This window comes from Zophobas morio, unplaced genomic scaffold (genome assembly GCF_036711695.1).
Source record: "Zophobas morio isolate AGI-343-1 ecotype UQ-CSIRO unplaced genomic scaffold, CSIRO_AGI_Zmor_V1 ptg000007l, whole genome shotgun sequence".
NCBI classification, from domain to species: domain Eukaryota; kingdom Metazoa; phylum Arthropoda; class Insecta; order Coleoptera; family Tenebrionidae; genus Zophobas; species Zophobas morio.
In genome coordinates this window covers 6,044,342-6,058,877 of record NW_026972112.1, presented here as the reverse complement: position 1 = coordinate 6,058,877, position 14,536 = coordinate 6,044,342, and the positions used below count along the sequence as shown (strand labels likewise).

The window sequence follows — 14,536 nt, the reverse complement described above, 5'->3', positions numbered from 1 at the left end:
TATATTTTTATGTTTCTGTGTTTTGTAACATACGCACTTGAAATAAAGTCCAAGAAATTATTTTAAATATCATTTATTCGGATGTAAAATACATGTTTTAAAATAAATTACAGCTTATTATTCAACTACAACACTAAATAAATAATTCCGAATTTGTTTAAGTTTATACTTTTGACTTGCGTGATGGTGTCATGGTGTGTTCTTCATTTACGTTCGTGAATCCTAAACGTATGGTACCTGAAAATGGATTGCATGTATTAAACACATACTTAAATTTCGCACCCCACATTTTCAAGGTCGACTAAACCCTAAAACTCGGATGAAAGCGCTGCTGATAAGACAGTAGACAGTTAATAAGAATCCTGAATTTAGTCGATCGTATATTAAGTTGCAATAACTACTTGTATAAAAATATATAAATAAGATTTTTTTTATTAAATTTCCTCTTATTTACGTCACGCTAGTTGTGCGTCACAAGTGAGTAGTTATATTTTTTGAACTTGCAGGTTTTTTTAGAACTGTAATTATCTGCATTTATAATAGCTGAAGTCGAATTTTATGTGATTCTTAGTAAATATCGCATGACCATTAATGTCTGTCAATTATTTGTCAAGTTGGCAACCTATTTAAAATTTTGTGATGATATACTTCATGTGTAGGGACAGAATTGAGATCGGGGCGGGTATACGTGGGGTTTAATCTTTGCTTCCTTTTTTATTTAACACATAAGAATATCTTCTATTTGGTAATTTCTTGTAGAAAAACAAGGATTTTTGCAGTTAAACTCCACGGCCCGGCCCACAACGAATAAAAAAAAATCATCACAATTGACACAGGGTGGGTGGGTGGGGCCTATATTTTATTTTTGTTTCTTTTTTTTTAGTACACGTATTTTGTAAGGAAATATGGATTTGGAATTACACTCCGTCCCTCAGTGTGAAAACGAACGAATTCATCACAATTGAGATGGGGAGGCTTAATCTTTGTGTTTTTTTTTCTTAATATATTTAGTTTTTTAACAACATAATACTCAAAAACATGTTTCATATACGTATATTAACAAAAAGTAAAATATAAGCCCCACCCACCCACCCTATCTCAATTCTGATGAATTTTTTATTGGTCGTAAACCGAGAGGGCGGAGCTTAACTGCAAAATTCTCATTTCTCTACAAGCGGTTATTCAAATGGTATTTTTTATGGGAAATATGGTTTTTGCAATTATGCTCCGCCCCTTGGTTTGACAACAAATGAAAAATTCGCCAGAATTGAGATCCGGGCGGGTATACGTGGGATTTAATCTTTGACTTCCTTTTTTATTTAACACATAAGAATATCTTCTATTTGGTTATTTTTTGTAGAAAAACAAGGATTTTTGCAGTTAAACTCCACGGCCAGCCGCACAACGAATAAAAAAATCATCACAATTGAGACATGGCGGGTGGGTGGGGCTTATATAATATTTTTATTTCTTTTTTTTAGTATACGTATTTCGAATTCATCACAACTGCGATGGGGGGGGGGGGTAATCTTTGTGTTTTTTTTTTCTTAATAGATATAGTTTCTTTAATAACACAATACTCAAAAACATGTTTCATATACGTATGTTAACAAAAAAGTAAAATATAAGCCCCACCCACCCGCCCTATCTCAATCGTGATATAGAATTGAAATTTTCGGCGGAAACTCAGCAGCTGCCATCTTCTCATTGCCCCCTTGGCTCACGGCGAATAAAAAAATGAAATAGGGCGGGTGGGCGGGCTTACGTTTTGCTTTTTTTCTTAATATGTGTAGTCATCTTTTCACAAAAAGTAACTTAAAACATGTTTACAATGGTAAATTTGTATAGAGAAATATCGATTTTGCAATTACGCTCCGCCCCTCGGTCTGATAACGAATGAAAAATTCATCACGATTGAGATCGAGACGGATGGGTGGAGCTTCTCTTTTGTTTTTGTTTTTTTCTTAATTAGTACATTTAGTTTTCTCTGTATATCACGAGTACTTAAGAACACATTTCACATGGTAATTTCTCTAGAAAAATAAGGATTTTACAATTAAGCTCCGCCCCTCGGCTTACGATGAATAAAAAAGATCATCAGAATTGAGACAGGGTGGGTGGGCGGGGCTTATATTTTACTTTTTTTTCTTAATATACATAGCCGTCTTTTCACACAAGAAACTTAAAGCATGAGGGCACATTCTTGCAAGGAAATGTGGATTTTGCAATTGTGGGGCGGAGCTTAATTGCAAAATCGATATTTTCTTATACAAATTTTCCATTTCAAACATGTTTTAAGTGTCATGTTGTGAAAAAAAGTCTACGCATATTAAAACAAAAAGGGCAAAATATAATCCCGCCCACCCACCCTATCTCAATTGTGGCGGAGCTTAACTGCAAAATACTTCTCCGTACAAGAAATTAAAAACATGTTTTTGAGCATCGTGTTGTTCAGAGAATACTATGCATATAAAGAAAAAAGGGCAAAATATAAACCCCACCCGCCCACCCCATATCAATAGTGATGATTTTTTTTTTTCGCCGTCAACCAAGGGGCAAAATTAACTGCAAAATACTAGTTTTTTTACAAGAAACTAAAAGCATGTTCGTATTTTAAGAAAAAAAGGCAAAACATAAACCCCGCCCACCCACCCTATCTGAATTGTGATGACTTCTTTAATTCTTAGAAATTTAAGACATCTTTAAAATGGTAAATTTGTATAGGGAAATATCGATTTTGCAATTACGCTCCGCCCCTCGGTCTGAGAACGAATGAAAAATTCATCACGATTGAGATCGAGACGGATGGGTGGAGCTTCTCTTTTAGTTTTCTTTGTATAACACGAGTAGTTACGAACATATTTCACATAGTAATTTCTCGTAGAAAAATTAAGCTCCGCCCCTCGGCTTACGATAAATAAAAAAGATCATCAGAATTGAGATTGGGTGGGTGGGCGGGGCTTATATTTTGTTTTTTTTTCTTAATATACATAGCCATTTTTTACACAATAAACTTAAAACATGGTTAAAATAGTAGTTTTTTTGTAAGGAAATATGGATTTTGCAATTGTGGTGCGGAGCTTAATTACAAAATCGATATTTCCTTATACAAATTTTCAATTTAAACATGTCTTAAGTTTCATGTTGTAAAAAGAAGTTGATACACATATTAAAACAAAAAGTTAAATATAAGCCCGCCCACCCGCCCTATCTCAGTTGTGATGATGTTTTTTATTCGCGGTGAACCAAGAGGGCGGAGTTTGACTGCAAAATACTTATTTCTTTACAAGAAATTAAAAAAATGTTTTTGAGTATCGTGTTGTTCAAAGAGTACTACTGCGTATATTAAGAAAAAAAGGCAATACATAAATCTTTGGCTCTCGACGATTAAAAAAGAAATAATCACAGTTGAGATAGGGCGGGTGGGCGGGGCTTATATTTTGCCTTTCTTTTTTCTTAACATACGTAGTCGTCTTTTCAGAACAAGAGTCTTAGAATGGTAAATTCTTGTAGACAAATATGGATCTTGCAATTAAGCCCCGCCCCTCGATTTGACAACGAATGAAAAAATCACAATTGAGAATTGAGATCGGGGCGGGTATGGCTGGGGCCTAATATACTCAAAAACATGCTTTTAATTTCTCGTAGAGAAATAAGCATTTTGCAGTTAAGCTCCGCCCTCTTGGTTCCCGACGAATAAAAAAAAAAATCATCCCAACTGAGATAGGGCGGGTGGGTGGGGCTACATTTTGCCTTTTTCTCTTAATATGTGTAGACTTATTTTGACAACATGTCTAAAATACTAAACATCAAAGTTACTATCAACGGCAACTTGGCAACGGAGTTTATAAATGATAATTTTCAGCCTATTTTTGCAGCTCTAAAAGCAACGTCAGAGGGAACAGCAACTTTATAAATCCCACTCAATACTTCTACTGGCATTATATATATGATTATTGGTCACCCGGTATTAGAAAACGAGGCTTTCACGTTGTAGAGGGTGTTTGGAAAAGCAGTGATTTGAAAAATTTCTAAAACTAAGAAACTTACCGAGGAAACTGAGAAGCACTGGTAAAAATATGAGGCCATGCAGTGCTCCTATGACCACTATTCCTAGGTACATCCTAAAGTAAAAAATTTGAAATATTTGAGATTGAGCAAACGCTAGTACTACAATCCCTGCAAATTTGGTGAGAGTAATACCAGATAGCACCTAAAATTTTCAATAAGTACAAAAAAATATACAGAGGGTAACACTTACAGAGCTTCCCATTTCAACGAGAGCATCGGATGCTCTCTCTACAGCATTCTTTTTTCTAGAGTGGACAAAGTGGTGGACAATGTGGCCACAAAATTCTACAGCTATTCCGACGCTCTAAAAACAAAAGTTTGACTAAAACATCATATAACTACTACACTTATCTACCATAACCAAGTTGACTAAAGATATAGCGTTAAAATTAACGTTCCAGAAGTACATAAGCCCCATCAAGTCAATAATGATCATAAGTACCACCACCAGAATGGTACAAGCCGAAAACAGGCTAAGTCCGGAAATTAGGAACGCCATTATAAAAACAACAAGTAGCGATAAACCCAAAGATTCCAAAGCGTCAGTCCATATCGATAAATACTGCTCGAAGTATGTATAAAATATGCTATAACAATCATCCAAAATAAATTATTGTTTATCACTCGTTAACAAAAGCACACCTGTATGGGAAGATTTCAACACCGTCTAAATCTAGCGTTTTCGTGAGATTATCACCGATAACTCGAGCATACTTCAGAGCGCTAATGTAATCGGTCGATCCCTTCAAGATCGTGTGATAAGACATCACACTGGATGATAAAACGGTAGCGTTTCCCACATTGTTCACTTCAAAATTTATTCCCTGGAAAGTTCCACTATACTTAAGTCAAAAGTTAAGCCAGACTTACCCCTGCGTAGGAAGCGTGGCCACCTTTAGCACACTTCTCATTAGGATTATCCATCAAGAAAAAGGACACGAACTTCGTAAAATAGTCTTCTTGAGTTAAGTTCATGCGGTTGTAGTCGCAAGGGGCACACAGAGTGTCGCTGTAGTCGTGTGGACAAAAAGTACCATTTTCCCTGAAGTACTTACAACAGTCTGTGGCATTCGCCCAGTCTGAAAAATCGTCAACCCAGGAAGTGGCTTGCGTTGCTATGCTCGTCCTATAAAATCGTACTCAGTGGAAAGTGAAACTACTTTCGTTGGACATACAAGCTGGATTGTTTGAAGGCTCGGAAGAGTTGAGTGGTGACGGAATCTTCGTCACAGTACACCCCTCCGCAAGCTTTGGCTTGGTAGTCTTGAGACGAGTAGTCAATTTCCCCTTTGGTGACCCAGTACACCGGTGGCCCTATTCCCATGAGCTCGTTCATGAAGTTGAAATAAGTCAGAACGTGGCTATCTTCAGGCATTGACAACTGCTGGTCTAACCCAAGCTCTAGAGAGGGTACCACAGATATACTGACGCAAAGCCATACCAAAAACACCGCCAGAATTGAACATCGAGCCCAGAAACTACAAAATCATCAATCAATGTTATAAATGAAGAAATTCGTCACTTATTCGTACTTCATAACGGCTGGCGCGAAGTAGTTCTTCCAAAAGTTGTAAATAAAACCCGGACCCATTTCTTTGGGTGGGGTTGTAGCCCTTTCACAGAAATAAATCTCGAATCTGTTGTCTTCATACCGCTTTAGATCTAGCGTAAAAAGGGCTACAAACGCGGTGATTTGAAGAAGAAAATCTAAGAAAATTGCTATAGTGGCGTAGATTGCGAAAGTGTTAACTGCTGGCATTGTCGACAAGGTACCAATAGCAAAACAGAAGATTTCGGAGCTGCTGGTTAGGAGCATGCTGGGTCCAACTTTTGACAAGGTTTCTCCGATACGTTCTTCCAAGCTGAGGCTGCTTCTGCAACGACTACTGAAGACTGATCTTACAAAAATTTTTGACTTACGGTTTTTGTCTTTGGTGTGTCTGCACGATTATGAAGATGTTGTCAACACCAACTGCTAGAACCAAGAAGGGGATGACCTCTATGGTTAGCAGGGTTGTGGGGACTCCTGCGTATCCACACAACCCGATTGAGCACAAAACTGAGCCGAGTACGATGAGAACGCCCCCTACTCCAAGGAATAATTTAGTTTCTACCAAGAATCTGTCATTGAAGGTGTAGCGACCAAGAGCTAGAGCAATGTAGATGAACATGACGACGTAACTGATGGCCACGGTGCCCATTTCTGACGACGACGTTCTAGCGATTTCGTCTTCGATTGACCTTTCGGCGCTATAAGCTATTTCCATGTTGTCGGTTTTATTATATGTTTCCCAAGATTTTATCAAGTTGATGAATCTGGCAACAACGATATTGTAACAATGATTAAAGGCATAAAACAGTCTTACTTCTCTTCCCACTCAAGAGCAGACTTTAGGTCGTCTTTGTCCAAGTAATTGTCAACCAAAAACGTTAAACTGATGGCTGTGGCATCTGTGTAATTGTCTAGCATGTTTCCACCTAAAACCAACCCGGGTTCAATGGGACCACCATAAGGTGCTAAACAGTTAATGGTAAAAGGACTCCTACAATTTTGGTTTGTTTAGGTTATTATAACGATATTCAAACTTACGCTAGACAATCTACGAGTTGCTGAGGGTAATTATCAGCGTCTATGGCAGAAATATCGTTGTCGTAAAACCCTAGCAAAGACTGAACCGCACAAACATCTATAGTTTTAGGTCCTGAGAACACGGTGACCAAAGGTGCGTAACAAATATTTTCAAAACCAGACCCATCATCTAATTTAATCTGAAAGTCAAAACGGTCATGTTAACTCCATAGAGGAAGAAACTTCTCACGTTTTGTATTTCTTGTTGTAAATTAAACACAGTTTTCAGAAACGTTTGATCAAAAGCAGGACCAAAATTATGTATTATTACGTCTGGATTCCCATCATCTCCAATGATCGTCTGGTTGTACGTAAACTAAAAAGCCAATTTGCTTCAAGAACAAATGATTTTGATCATACATACCGGTGGTATGTTGACGGTTTTAAAAAAAATTTGGTTGGTTCGGTAAAACGGTTGGAAATTCGAGTCGAAGAAATCTTTCTCTTGGCGACTTCTGCTGTGTGGGGCCGCCCATATTTCCACGGGGTCTGTGACTACTTCTAGGTATATAATACCGATGGGTAGAGCTATTAGAATGACCACTGATACAATAAGAACGATGAACTTTTTTTGCGCCATGACTGCAAAGACAAAGTTAGATGGAGTTTCCGGTGGTGATAACTAATAAACTTACAGGTTCCCCATTTTCTGAAGAAATCTTCTAACCAATCGTTCACTTTTATCTGAATGGTTTTATCTTGAACTTCATCTTTTATTTGGCCTTTGTATAGCGAGAAAAAATTTTTGACGGTGAGACGAAGGTACACAATAAAAATTACTGTCACACATCCTAGACCACATATCACACATGCCACTATAAAAGAGGTTGTGCTTACGTCACCGAAAACTGAATCATCGTCTGATAACTCTTCGAACTTTGAGTCTGCTGCACAGCTTAATTCACAGTCCACGCAACTGCAAGCTTTAGAACCACTCTGTAAATCAGACTTTACAAAATTGTTACAAATGGAATAAACTTACATAAGCCTCGTTACACGCATAAGCTCTGCTGTTGATCGCATACACTTCTGAAGCATTTACAATCTTAAAAACGATGTCAAAAGGGGAAAAAGTGTTGTCGTAGTTGCCCATGTAGTTGAAAAATCTTTGAGGAGTGCAGTAAGTGGCTCCGTATGCACCACACACAGATCCAATGACTAAACCGCTAGTGCTAGGGTACGAAACACTTTTGCAAGAATCGTAGACGATGCCTATGAAAGTTTCGTCGATGGTTTCTTGAACTCTTGTTAAATAAGCTGCAAAAACAGTTAAATTGGGAGCACTTCGAATTTTTCGGTTTATACTTTCCCCGGTTTCTTCGTTAACCTCCTGGTTTAGACCCTCCGTGAAGTTGTATTGATTTTGATCGCAGGAAAATATACAGTAAGTTTTCATTATGTTCTTCACGCATGTTGGGCATCTTTGAAAAGGAACGGTGCTCTGGAAACCTTGGACCATCACAAGTGCTTGATCAACATCGCAGCATAAAAGAGGATCATCTGCAATTCATTTTTTGGTACACAGAAAACGGAAATTTCAAAACACGATACCAGTGGTTTCGTAGAAATGTGGGCAATATTCGTGCATTTGACTCAGAGCTTCTTCATATTGTGGATGGTTTTTGTCTAACGGTTGAGGTTTGTTATGTTTGTCGTCGTTCAAACAATTTTTGCTCTTGCCTTTTTCGTCGACGTAGCAAATGCCTCGCATTTTACACAAACCGTAGACAGAAGGCAAGAGTGCCAACACCGTCAAAATGATAACTTTCATGAAAAGACCCACTGAAATTAAAAATAAGTAAATATAAAAAATTTTAGTTGAGGGGTGCTTACTTATCGTTGGTCAGTTGTTATCATTCTTTACCTCACTCACTACCGGCTACGAAATGTGTCAGATTTAAACAATCGTTGAATTACTTTAAAAATGATAACTTATCACCATTATTGTCTCATGTGCACCTGTTGTTTCGACAGGTGGTCAGAATTGCAACACCTGTTTGATCTGCCACCAATTTTCACGTTTTTTATGGATAATGACTAGTGAATTTACAGTAAGGAGGATTTATTTTTTGTGATTACTGTGTTTACGTTATTGAACGACTAGACAGTCGTTTAGTGTCAGGGGAATTAAAAAAATAGGCTGAGATTTTATACTACGATAACGATTCAAGTATTGTAAGATTTAATAACTAGGAAACAGTTGTACCAGATTATATCGTCTCTAAATAAAAAAGCAAAGTCTATAAATCCACGCTACTACAAAACCCATTAACTACACCCTAAGTGTTTGCGATACACGGTTTCTAGAATCCAGTGTGTAACTAAGATCAGAGTTCTTGAGTGATTTATCTAAAATGTGTGATGAATCAAATAAGTAATTAAGATTGTTTGTTACATAAAATCTATAAGCATCCGATGTTCCTATATTTATTCCAATGTGTCGCTCAAATAACGTGAAACAATTGTATATTATTCTCCGAGTGTGTAAAGATAGCGATTACTCATGTGAATCAATTGGTAAAGTTGGAATCAGTAATAGTCATTCAATGAATTGCATTATATTCAATAAACATCTGCTTAACGTAATAAACAACAGCTGTACAAAAAATATGTTGCAATTATAAGTGTTTAAAAAGCATAAACTAGCTATAACCAATTATCTCGTTGTAGCATTCTCAGTTCCTCTACTACATCTTGGAAATTTTTCCTCGATTAAACTCTATAACTCCGCAGCTAAAGATCATGTATTTTTCGATAAACAGATTTTTGTTAACATTTTTTATGTAAAATATGATGTAAAATTATTGCTGTTCTTATCTTGGTAGATGGATATTAGCTGTTTCGAAGAATTCAGAAGAATCTAGAAATCTGAAAGAGTCTGCAAGGATCTGAAATTATCTGGGAAAATTTGAAGGAATCTGAAACGATATGAAAGGTGAAAAATTCTGAGAATATCGAAAACGTCCGAGAGAATTTAAGATCTTTTCAAATTCTTTCGAACTTTTCAGAATCTTTCAAAGGCAGTATCAGAAATTCTCAACATTCTTTAAAATTATTTAGTTTTGTTCAGATCCTTTTCTACATTCGTTAGATTTTGCTAGATTCTTCGAGATTTCCTCATATTCCCTGGAAGAATCTAAGGAATCTCGAAAAATCTAGCAGAATCTGAACGATTTTGCAGGACTCTGAAGCAATGTGGAAAAATTTGAAAGCAAATATTATTATTATTGTTATTAAAATCCAGAAAATCCTAGGGAGTCTGAGGGAATCTAACAGAATTTGAGTGATTCGTAAAGAAACTGAGGGAATTTGAAGGAATCTGAAAGAATCTGAGGAAACTTGTGAGAATCTGAGAGAATTTTGAAGAATTTAGAAAAATCAAATAGAACTAAAAAAAACTGAAAGAACAAAAAAATCGAAAAAATCTGAAAGAGACAATCAGAAAGAAAATGAAAGAATCTGAAAGCATTTGTAAGAATTTCGAAGAATTTAGAAAAATCTGGAAGAATTTGGAAAAATCTGCAGGCATCTGAAAGGATCTGAAACGATCTGAATAGAATTGAAAACTTTGAAAGAATTTTGAGGACTCCTGCCTGTCTTTGATAAAATCTAAAAAAATTTGAACGGAAACAAAACATCGAAAAGTGTCCGGAATATTCAGAAAGAAAAAAAAAATCGAAAAAATCTGAAAGAGAGAATCAGAAAAAAAAATGAAAGAATCTGAAAGCATTTATAAGAATTTAGAAGAATCTAGAAAAATCTGGAAGAATTTGGAAAAATCTGCAGGCATCTGGAAAGATCTGAAACGATCTGAATATAACTGAAAAATTTGAAAGAATTTTGGGGATTCCCGACGGTCTTTGATAAAATCTAAAAAAATTTGATTGGACACAAACCGGAAGCATCGAAAAGCGTCCGGAATAATCAAAAGAAAAAAAAAATCGAAAAAATCTGAAAGAGACAATCAGAAAGAAGATGAAAGAATCTGAAAGCATTTGTAAGAATTTCGAAGAATCTAGAAAAATCTGGAAGAATTTGGAAAAATCTGTAGGTATCTGAAAAGATCTGAATAAAACTGAAAAATTTGAAAGTATTTTGAGGATTCCTGACGGTCTTTGATAAAATCTAAAAAAATTTGATTGGAAACAAACCGGAAGCATCGAAAAGCATGCGGAATAATCAGAAAGAATAAAAAAAAAAAAACGAAGAAATCTGAAAGAGAGAATCAGAAAGAAAATGAAAGAATCTGAAAGCTTCGTAAGAATTTCGAAGAATCTAAAAAAATCTGGAAGAATTTGGAAAAATCTGCAGGCATCTGAAAGGATCTGAAACGATCTGAATAGAACTGAAAAATTTGAAAGAATTTTGAGGATTTCTGACGGTCTTTGATAAAATCTAAAAAAATTTGATTGGAAACAAACCGGAAGCATCGAAAAGCATCCGGAACAATCAGAAAGAATAAAAAAAATCATCGAAAAAACCTGAAAGAGACAATCAGAAAGAAAATGAAAGAATCTGAAAGCATTTGTAAGAATTTCGAAGAATTTAGAAAAATCTGGAACAATTTGGAAAAATCTGCAGGCATCTGAAAGGATCTGAAACGATCTGAATAGAACTGAAAAATTTGAAAGAATTTTGGGGATTCCTGACGGTCTTTGATAAAATCTAAAAAAATTTGATTGGAAACAAATCGGAAGCATCGAAAAGCATCCGGAATAATCAGAAAGAATAAAAAAAATCGAAAAAATCTGAAAGAGACAATCAGAAAGAAAATGAAAGAATCTGAAAGTATTTGTAAGAATTTCGAAGAATCTAGAAAAATCTGGAAGAATTTGGAAAAATCTGCAGGCATCTGGAAGGATTTGAAACGATCTGAATAAAACTAAAAATTTGAAAGAATTTTGAGGATTCCTGACGGTTTTTGATAAAATCTAAAAAAATTTGATTGGAAACAAACCGGAGCATCGAAAAGCGTCCGGAATAATCAGACAGAATAAAAAAAATTGAAAAAATTTGAAAGAGACAATCAGAAAGAAGATGAAACAATCTGAAAGTATTTGTAAGAATTTCGAAAAATCTAGAAAAATCTGGAAGAATTTGGAAAAATCTGCAGGTATCTGAAAGGATCTGAAACGATCTGAATAAAACTGAAAAATTTGAAAGAATTTTGGGGATTCCTGCCGGTCTTTGATAAAATCTAAAAAAACTTTGATTGGAAACAAACCGGAAGCATCGAAAAGCATCCCGAATAATCAGAAAGAATAAAAAAAATCGAAAAAATCTGAAACAGAGAATTAGAAAGAAAATGAAAGAATCTGAAAGCATTTGTAAGAATTTCGAAGAATCTAGAAAAATATGGAAGAATTTGGAAAATTCTGTAGGCATCTGAAAGGATCTGAAACGATCTGAATAAAACTGAACAAGTTGAAAGAATTTTGAGGATTTCTGACGGCCTTTCATAAAATCTAAAAAAAATTGATTGGACACAAACCGGAAGCATCGACAAGCGTCCGGAATATTCAGAAAGAATAAAAAAAAATCGAAAAAATCTGAAAGAAACAATCAGAAAGAAGATAAAAGAATCTGAAAGCATTTGTAAGAATTTCGATAAATCTAGAAAACTCTGAAAGAATTTGGAAAAATCTGCAGACATCTGAAACGATCTGAAACGATCTGAATAAAACTGAAAAAGTTGAAAAATTTTGGAAATTCCTGACGGTCTTTGATAAAATCTAAAAAAATTTGATTGGAAACAAACCGGAAGCATCGAAAAGCATTCGGAATAATCAGAAAGAAAAAAAAAATCGAAAAAATCTGAAAGAGACAATCAGAAAGAAAATGATCTGAAAGCTTTTGTAAAAATTTCGAAGAATCTAGAAAAATCTGGAAGAATTTGTAAAAGTCTGCAGGAATCTGGAAATATCTGCACGGTTTTAAAATGACCTGAGTAGAATCCAAAAATTTGAAAGAATGTGAAAGAATCTTAAAAAAAGAAAAGAATCTGAAAACATCTGAAAGAATCTGAGAGAATCCAAGAAAATCTGAGGGAATTAGAAAGAATCAGAAGGGATCAAAAAGAATCTCAGGAAATCTAGACAAATCGAGGTGAACCTGAAAGAATTTGAGAGAATCTAGAAAAATGTAGAAAAAACTGGAAGAATCTTTCATGTCAACTAAAAACGCAAGCACGACAATATAATTTTTTTGACATTTAGATAATGGAGCATCTTGTCCCTTGCCTCATCAACTTCTTAACTTATGAGCCGCCCCTGACTTGGAGTAGGTATGTAGTTCTATAAAATTTAAGAAACATTTGTTCTTCAAAATTATAAAATGTCATTATTTTTTAGGAGGCCATAAACGAAAAAATTTTAATTTACTATGCTCACGGTAATCTTAAACTTGTAAGTTTTTAAAGCATTCGGTTTTACAATTTCAAAGTTAAGTTGTAAAATGTTACACGGTTTTGATTTGTTTCCCTAAAAGTCTGGATGTCTAGGCCAAAACTCGACTCGGATTCATGAAGCACACATGCAAAAGTATGCAGTGTTATAAAATTAAATTTATAACACCACAAAAAAAAGGGACAAAGTAAGTAAAATGGTACGTTTCACCCCATATTTTGTTTTTTAATTTATTATAAGGTGCTTTTGGAATCACCAAAAATTATACCTATTTGGTAAATCTGAATTAAATCGTCAAAATTGTAAAACCATGTCATTATTGTTTTAGAGGGGCATAAACGAAGAAAATTTGATCAACGATTTACCATGCTTACGATAACCTAAAACGTTTCCAAAATTTTAGAGCAGTTTCAAAGTTAAATTGCAAGATGTTGTAATTTTAATTTTTTTCACCAAAAATTCCGATGTCTAGGATAAAAAATCCATCGGGGTTCATAAACCACATATGCAGGAGTATCTTATTTTATAAAATTTAAATAATATTTACTGCTGTAAATTTTGGAGATGACGTCAACAAATTGTTAGTAGGGATGATTAGCCAAATTTTGATCATCTACACGATATTCGCAATATACATATAAAATTTAACAACTAGTTCAGTAGTTTCGGAGATTATCTATCATACGGACATGTTTTTATTTGTAAGTTTTTGCTTTCCTATAGTGAAAATAATAATAATAACAATAATATACACTATTAATTTAGAAGTGTTAAAAAATGTATTTTGAACTAACAAATTCCTTTCTTTAAATTCAATTCGTACTTTAAAAACTTAATAAGATTTTGATTCCGTTATCGTCTACAAAAACTGATGTTTGTTACAACACAGGTGTTTTTATTCTATTATCACTAAAATAGTCGCAAACAAAGAGCCACCTGCAATAATTATTAATCTTATTGTATTCTAATTTGTCAGACCCGACTTTAAAAAAATATTTATAGAATACCTCAGCAAAATTGTGTAGTTCAAGCAACATGATAAAATAGGTAGATAAATTTGTTTATACAAGTACTTGGAACACAAAAACAAAATTGCAAAAATGTTACCGAATGAGTATAATTGTGTAATTCTTTTATACAATATTTTAATCTGGTAGGTGGTGTTAATAATATTTCTTTTATGAGGGCTCATTGGAGGAGGGGATAAAGAGTCATTAAGGGTCTTTTTGCTCAAATTACAACGAACTGTCACCCATGTCACGGATCTATTTCTCTAGCTGTTAGCCAAATATACAAAAATGTATTGTTGGTTGCCTGAATTTAAAAACTTCCAAAATACACGGTATATTTTCATAATTCGCATTCAGTTATAACAGTTTCATTATCTTGTCAATAAAATTAACACTGGACACGGTTAAAAAAACAGTACACA

General features: G+C 34.7%; 1 protein-coding gene across 1 annotated transcript; it reads right to left on the bottom strand.

The window, feature by feature from the left end:
- Positions 1–57: 57 nt before the first annotated feature.
- LOC135124361 (NPC intracellular cholesterol transporter 1 homolog 1b-like) lies at positions 58–8,679 on the bottom strand. Its single transcript, XM_064049379.1, has 18 exons — positions 8,534–8,679; positions 8,252–8,482; positions 8,006–8,200; positions 7,683–7,957; positions 7,336–7,636; positions 7,065–7,282; positions 6,891–7,016; positions 6,662–6,840; positions 6,438–6,614; positions 5,992–6,387; positions 5,604–5,945; positions 5,247–5,549; positions 4,942–5,197; positions 4,714–4,895; positions 4,427–4,658; positions 4,262–4,375; positions 4,051–4,213; positions 58–237 (listed from the first exon to the last, which is right to left on the bottom strand). Coding segments are annotated over exons 1-18 (3,765 nt in total). The 5' UTR covers positions 8,535–8,679; the 3' UTR covers positions 58–163.
- Positions 8,680–14,536: the final 5,857 nt, after the last annotated feature.

Bases quoted from the DNA above. Each gene is read 5' to 3' on its own strand.
- LOC135124361 (XM_064049379.1), bottom strand. The intron at 7,017-7,064 runs GTATGTATGATC...TTGGCTTTTTAG, and splicing joins AAACCGTCAACATACCACCG to TTTACGTACAACCAGACGAT. The intron at 6,841-6,890 runs GTGAGAAGTTTC...TTTGACTTTCAG, and splicing joins TACAACAAGAAATACAAAAC to ATTAAATTAGATGATGGGTC.